This window comes from Diplotaxodon limnothrissa, linkage group LG3, assembly GCF_057381915.1.
Source record: "Diplotaxodon limnothrissa isolate DT_005_m linkage group LG3, D_limnothrissa_male_GT1.1, whole genome shotgun sequence".
NCBI classification, from domain to species: domain Eukaryota; kingdom Metazoa; phylum Chordata; class Actinopteri; order Cichliformes; family Cichlidae; genus Diplotaxodon; species Diplotaxodon limnothrissa.
The window spans coordinates 70,363,411-70,371,076 of NC_140598.1; the positions used below are offsets into that span (position 1 = coordinate 70,363,411).

The 7,666-nt window shown below is 40.4% G+C and overlaps 1 protein-coding gene across 2 annotated transcripts in view; it reads left to right on the forward strand.

Moving 5' to 3' along the window:
• The window catches only part of LOC146637675 (protein NLRC3-like), a 121,518-nt gene extending 114,479 nt beyond the window's left edge, over window positions 1-7,039 (forward strand). Inside the window, exons 4-10 of one of the 2 annotated variants that reach the window (XM_085349762.1) lie at window positions 2,766-2,844; window positions 2,989-3,217; window positions 3,380-5,186; window positions 5,347-5,520; window positions 5,901-6,056; window positions 6,312-6,358; window positions 6,510-7,039. In XM_085349762.1, coding sequence (XP_085205888.1) covers window positions 2,766-2,844; window positions 2,989-3,217; window positions 3,380-5,186; window positions 5,347-5,520; window positions 5,901-6,056; window positions 6,312-6,358; window positions 6,510-7,039 — 3,022 coding nt within the window. The remainder of the gene's footprint in view (window positions 1-2,765; window positions 2,845-2,988; window positions 3,218-3,379; window positions 5,187-5,346; window positions 5,521-5,900; window positions 6,057-6,311; window positions 6,359-6,509) is intronic. The other variant, XM_085349761.1, reaches the window with a different exon arrangement.
• Window positions 7,040-7,666: the final 627 nt, after the last annotated feature.

The window sequence follows — 7,666 nt, forward strand, 5'->3', positions numbered from 1 at the left end:
AGCACAAAAACAAACAATAAACACACGCTTTAAACTACTGCAATATAAATGGCTCATGAGAACCTATATAACACCTGTCAAGCTTCATCATATGTCCAATGATATTCCGGACATCTGTACTAAATGTCTAGTTGAAAAAGGAACTCTTCTTCATTGTCTATGGGAGTGTCCTAAAATCCAGGACTTTTGGAAAGATGTTATCAAATATCTGTCTGAAGTGTTTAAGGTAAAAATCCCTTTAATAGGAAAACTCTGTGTACTTGGAATATATCCAAGGGAATTTAAGCAATCGGGGAAAAAAACTAAATTACTGGACTACGGACTACTTCAAGCCAGAAGAGCCATTGCGCTATGTTGGAAGAGTATGGATGCTCCCTCCATGGGACTCTGGAAGAAGGAAATTGCAATCTCTCTAGGGCTGGAAAGACTGACATATATTGCCAAGGGCAAACAATGGGACTTTGTGAATATGTGGAAGCCATATATGACTATTTTAGGGAGTGGAGGTGAAGGACATTTATGAACAAAAAGGAAAAGAAGAAGGAAAGGAGGGGAGAATCTTGTCTATCCAAACCCATTGTATTTTTGTATTGCTGTGAGAACTATGCTCATTTCTACATTTGAATGTGATGTAGGCAGGTTTGATGTATGGATGGATGTGTGAATGTGAGGGTGTTCAACATTTGTTTGTATTGTACTATAAAAAATTTCAATAAAAATATATGGGAAAAAGAAAAAAGAAAAAAAAAAAAAGAAAAATAAGAGCCACATATAAGATATTTGTTTAAAATTTTGATAGAACAGTAGCAGTATAATGTCCTCGTAAGTGGATATCAGGCCCATGTAGAGCAAAATTGAGTATTTTGGTCTAAATAACCCAAAATGTGATGTCCACATATGTGGACGCCAGGTCCTAGGAGGTTAAGGTGATACTGTGCAGAAGAGGTAACACCTCGAATCTGATGACGAACCTGGCGAAGTATAGCGTTTTGTTAGAAGCCAAGAAATGCACCGTATTTGATAGCTTGCTGCGAGACCTCACACCGGCACATCTACTGCGGGTGTGTTGCCTGTTATCGGGCCCGGAGTAAGCAACATCCCCAAGAACCCGAAGAGGAGAGTCCCGACCCCAAGCCGTCAGTGTAGCAGAAATGATGACGGATGATGATGGCAGCAGCAGTCGTTCTTCTCTGGGCGAGTAGCTTAATGTTGTTCGTGTGTAATTTATGTTGAGTAGGCTAACCATGTTATTAAATTAATGCATGTAAGGTGAACTAGCAAACACCATCGTAGTTACATGCGGCAGTCTTCTTGTTTTATGGCAGATACTCCCTTCACCCTGGCCAAAAAGGCTAAAATGACCAAAGAAAAAGTGGAAAACAGCTAAACATGAGAGGTGGACAAAGTTTGTGCTTTTTCCATTGTTTAACACTGCTTCCAGCCAAGAGTGATACCATATATGCCCTATAGCTGCAGAAAAGGCTAACTTTGTTATTTTTTCACAAAAAAACAGCTAAACATGAGAGGTTTTTGGACAAAGTTTGTGTTCTCCATTCTTTAAGCACCGGTTCTAGAACCGTTTAAGCACCGGCACCGTTTCAAAAGTACTGGTTTGGCACTGGTATTGGATAAAACCTAAAGGATACCCATCCCTAGTCAGGTTAATCAGTTCTCTTCAGCACGCGGGTCATACACTGCCTCCTCACTATTGACTAACACTTCTGCTCGTGAAGTTAACATTACTTTTCTAAACTGAAACAGTTTCATAGTCACATACACCATCTTTATGAACTGCCTAAATCACCTAAATAAATCTTGCTGTATGCACAAAAACCATAGTAAACTGAGATTAGTTTTATCTTGTTTTTACTACTGTTTTAATCTATTTAATGTGTGTTATTAACTGCATTTGTATAACTAGATCCCTTTCAAATAAATGTTGTCTTTAACATACTTCTATAGCATTTGCTCTTACTGAACTGAAAATAAAGCAATTTACATTTTTGTTATTGTGCAAAACATATTAAGTGTGGCTTTAATCCAAAAATAATACCTGCAACAGGGTAGATGCGTATATAGGAATGTGAATCGCTTTATTGGCTGGACTATGGGATAAGGTGGCATCGTTCTAATCCCATATGGGAGCAGCCAGTCACTTACTGACTAACACTGCAAAACAGAATTGTTAACCTATTTACTTTAATTTCAATTCAGGTGGATTTTTTTTGTGTGCAGCGCAGATTTTCTGTGCGCAGAGACCGTGCCAGCAGTGCACAATTGCGCACGCGCGCAGCTTAGAGGGAACATTGGTTGTGTTCAAGTAATTTACTGCAATAAAACTGCCTCTTTTAATTTACCCCCTTTGAGTTTGGGTCCCGAATTTGAGTCCTGACACTGCCTCACATACAGCCATCCTTGAGTCGACAAAATGTTTCTGACTTGATTTTAGCACAATCCTATGTAATCAAGACTGAAAATATTTAGTGCTCTGTGTCCCATTCTTGCAAATTAAGACTTAAATTCTGATTCTATTCCTTCCTCTGATGCTCCATCCATTCCAGTTGTACTTTTAGGAGGTTTTCTAACTCCAGGAGACAGTGAGGGATATAATATCATTGTCAGGTTCTCAGATTTTGGTAAAGGTAGTGCTTACTTGTCTCATTCACTATAACTGTCCAAACATAACTTAATGAACCATTACCTTGTGTCTCTCTCTTTGTGTGGACATTCATAGCACAAACTAGTTGTTCCTGATTCCTCCACAGAGTGGACCAGGAGAGCTCAGAGGAGTTCACTGGTCAGTCTGCCCAGCAGCATCAAACACACCTGGACTACATATTTATGGTCTGTATATTTATAATAGCTATTTTAAAATCTATTCAATTCACAGTCATTTAAACTGGTGGGCTGTGAGTTTGTGTATAATGGATCTGATGTGGACCAATGTTTTCAATGTGATTTGGTCATTTGTAAACTATTTGGTTTCAGCTCTTAGAGGACAACATCATCACGTTTATGAAGAAAGAGCTAAAGAAAATGAAGAAGCTTTTGAGTTCAGATTATCCAGAAGGCTCAAACAATCAGAGTGAGGATGAGGAGATTTTAGAGGATTATCGGGGAGAGACGAGGCAAAGCAGTAAAGATGCTTTTTTGAAAATCACACTGCACTTCCTGAGGAAACAGAAGTGGGAGCAGATGGCTGACTACCTACAGAAAAGTATGTGGATTTAAATTGCTGGATTAATGAACCTTTAATAAAGTCTCAAGAGATGCAACAACAACAAGCAATATTATTCTTTAGGTGGCTGAAACATTAAGAAAAATTTCACTAGGCACTTTATAAAACATATATTAATATTCTTGTTTGGTTATTTGTCAGAATATACATCATTGCTTTGCCAGCAACGACTTAAGTCTAAGCTGAAGAAGAAGTTCCAGTGTGTGTTTGAGGGGATCGCTAAAGCAGGAAACCCAACCCTTCTGAATCAGATCTACACAGAGCTCTACATCACAGAGGGAGGGACTGCAGAGGTCAATGATGAACATGAGGTCAGACAGATTGAAACAGCATCCAGGAAACCAGACAGACCAGAAACAACAATCAGACAAGAAGACATCTTTAAAGCCTCACCTGGAAGAGATGAACCAATCAGAACATTGCTGACAAAGGGAGTGGCTGGCATTGGGAAAACAGTCTTAACACAGAAATACAGCCTGGACTGGGCTGAAGACAAAGCCAACCAGGACATCCAGTTCATATTTCCATTCACTTTCAGAGAGCTGAATGTGCTGAAAAGGAGAAGGTTCAGCTTGGTGGAACTTGTTCATCACTTCTTTAATCAAACTAACGAATCAGGAATCTGCAGCTTTGAAGACTTCCAGGTAGTGTTCATCTTTGATGGTCTGGATGAGTGTCGACTTCCTCTGGACTTCCACAAAACTAAAATCCTTACTGACCCTAGAAAGTCCACCTCAGTGGATGTGCTGCTGATAAACCTCATCAGGGGGAAACTGCTTCCCTCTGCTCGCATCTGGATAACCACACGACCAGCAGCAGCCAATCAGATCCCTCCTAAATGTGTTAGCATGGTGACAGAGGTCAGAGGGTTCACTGATCCACAGAAGGAGGAGTACTTCAGGAAGAGATTCAGAGACCATTGGAAAGCCAACAGGATCATCTCCCACATGAAGACATCGCGAAGCCTCCACATCATGTGTCACATCCCAGTCTTCTGCTGGATCACTGCTACAGTTCTGGAGGATGTGCTGAAAACCAGAGAGGGAGTACTGCTGCCCAAGACCCTCACTGAGATGTACATCCGCTTCCTGGTGGTTCAGACCAAAGTGAAGAAGGTCAAGTATGATGGAAAAGCTGATGCAATTCCACACTGGAGTCAAGAGAGCAGGAAGATGATTGAGTCCCTGGGAAAACTGGCATTTGATCATCTGCAGAAAGGAAACCTGATCTTCTATGAATCAGACCTGACAGAGTGTGGCATCAATATCAGAGCAGCCTCAGTGTACTCAGGAGTGTTCACACAGATCTTTAAAGAGGAGAGAGGACTGTACCAGGACAAGGTGTTCTGCTTCATCCATCTGAGTGTTCAGGAGTTTCTGGCTGCTCTTCATGTCCATCTGACCTTCATCAACTCTGGACTAAATCTGCTTGTAGACAAACAACAATTCTCCAATATGTCTAAGTCTTTCAAAAAAAAACACAAATCAAAACTAGATCATCTCTACCACAGTGCAGTGGACAAGGCCTTACAGAGTCCAAATGGACACCTTGACTTGTTCCTCCGCTTCCTCCTGGGTCTTTCACTGCAGACCAATCAGACTCTCCTACATGGCCTGCTGGTGGATACAGGAAGTAGGTCAAACACCAATAAGAAAACAGTCCAGTATATTAAGGGAAAGATCAATGAGAATCTGTCTGCAGAGAAAAGCATCAATCTGTTCCACTGTCTGAATGAACTGAATGATCGTTCTCTAGTGGAGGAGATCCAACAGTCCCTGAGATCAGGAGGTCTCTCCACAGATAAACTGTCTCCTGCTCAGTGGTCAGCTCTGGTCTTCATCTTACTGTCATCAGAAGATCTGGATGTGTTTGACCTGAAGAAATACTCTGCTTCAGAGGAGGCTATTCTGAGGCTGCTGCCAGTGGTCAAAGCCTCCACAAAAGCTATGTAAGTGCACAGAAAATAAAAAAATATAATAATAATAATAATGATGATAATAATAATACTACTACTAATAATAATAATAAATTCCATTGATTCAATCCATTTATAAATGCACTTCTGTCAGAATTAATTTTTTACTTTTTGCCTATTATTTTCTCTTTAGACTGAGGGCCTTTAATCTCTCAGAGAGAAGCTGTGAAGCTCTGTCCTCAGTTCTCAGCTCCCACTCCTCTCGTCTAAGAGAACTGGACCTGAGAAACAGTAACCTGCAGGATTCAGGAGTGAAGCTTTTGTTTGCTGGACTGGAGAGTCCACAGTGTAAACTGAAAAGTCTCAGGTCAGAGTTTGTCCTGTGATATAAACTTATATTTGTTGATGTTGTTTTTTCTTTTTTAAATATTTGCTGTTATCTTTTTTCATTATTTTTAGACCTTGACCTTGATTTGGTTATCAAACATTTTTTTTGTGCGATTAAACAAAAAACCAAAGCAAAGCGCAAAAAAAGTATTTGATTTGTCTTTTCGCCTGCTGTTGGTCCCAAAATGACATCACCCAGTGGTTCTAGGGAGTTTGGATTTTGGGTGGTTCTGACATCAACATAAGTTACAAAAAATGCCAGGCTGTGCTGAAAAAAACATCAAGTCCCGTAATTCCTCCCCTCAGCATGAATACACTTTATCATCAATGTTAATTGTACTCTGTTTCATAATCTTTTAGAATGAGTGGCTGTAACCTGTCAGACGGAAGCTGTGAAACACTGTCCTCAGTTCTCAGCTCCAAGTCCTGCAGTTTGAGAGAGCTTGACCTGAGTAATAAACACCTCCAGGACTCAGGAATGAAGCTGCTGAAGATTCCAAACTCTACAATTGTGAGGTCAGATGATATTTTTTTCTTTGTTGGTTTGTTTTTGTTAAATAATATTTAATAAGGGCTGAATAAGCAAGTAATCAGATTACAGGAGATGTAATCAAGTACACTGATCAGTACACTGATCACTAAAATTGGGAAACCATGCTGTGACTTTATGGATTTCTTGCTGTGACAACCAATCCAATATGAGATTGATGTAATGTCCATGTGTGCATGCTGAAAGAGACTGTGCTGCTCTAACCCCCCTCCTCCTTTCAGGGTGGAGCCTGCTGGAGTGCGATGGTTGAGACCAGGTCTGAGGAAGTGTAAGTGTGTTTTTAATGTGATTCATGAAAACAAAGCAGCACATATTCAACCGTCTTCAAACTGTCATATCATTCATTCATCAAAGTGTCAATCAATGAACAGATGATGGATCAATAACTGCAGCTGGATTGCGTTTTTTCTCTCCATCAGATTCCTGTCAACTCACAATCGACACAAACACAGTGAACACAAAGCTCCAACTGTCTGACAACAACAGGAAGGTGACATATGTGGAGGAGGTTCAATCGTATCCTGATCATCCAGACAGATTTGATCTTTGGCCTCAGCTGCTATGTAGAAATGGTCTGACTGGTTGCTGTTACTGGGAGGTCGAGTGGAGAGGAAACGTTTATATATCAGTGAGTTACAGGAGAATCAGAAGGAAAGGAAACAGTAATGATTTTGTGTTTGGATGCAATGATCAGTCCTGGAGTCTGAGCTGCTATGATGATGGTCCTCGTCATGTCTGGTACAATAACATAAAAACACCCATCTCTTCCTCCTCCTCCTCTGTCTCTAACAGAGTAGCAGTGTATGTGGACTGTCCTGCTGGCACTCTGTCCTTCTACAGAGTCTCTTCTGACACTCTGATCCACCTCCACACCTTCAACACCACATTCACTCAAACTCTTTATCCTGGACTTTTGATCAGTCCTGGTTCCTCAGTGTCCTTGTGCTGAGTGGAGTGTAAAGAGTGTCCTCCTGTTAGAGAAACACTCTGACTGTTGAACAGATAGTTCAGTCTGTACATGTCTGTCTCTTGCACTCACAAACACGTTTTCAGATTCATGGATTCAATCAATTGATGTTTGAAACTGTTCTAAATGATTCCTTGTAAACTTCTTCCTCTTCAGTCCTTTAAAGATGGAAGCTCCCATTATTCCAGGATCCACATGTTGTTTTCTGTCTTTTTCCACTCAAAGCTTCACAGTGAATCTCAGTATGTTGTGTTTCTCTGAAGCTCAGTTCTCAACCAGCTCCTCTGCATTTTCAACAAGTCTGAGCTCATTAAAATGAATCCAAATGTTTGATTTCTCTTTCTTAATGGGATGTTTCCATCATGGCTGAATAAATGGACATCCAATTGTACTCAGTGTATCAAATATTAAAGACATTCAGCATCTCTCATGTTTCTGTCATTCTATAAAAACAGCTGCTTTTAAAACTGATCCAATCAAAGAAACATGAGCTTCCATATTGATCAGATCAATACGTACAGCTCTGATGTCACTAACATCTACTTGAACTCTTCATTGATGGTGATTTATGGCCCTCTGCTGGTGAGAAGATGAACTGCATGATGTCGG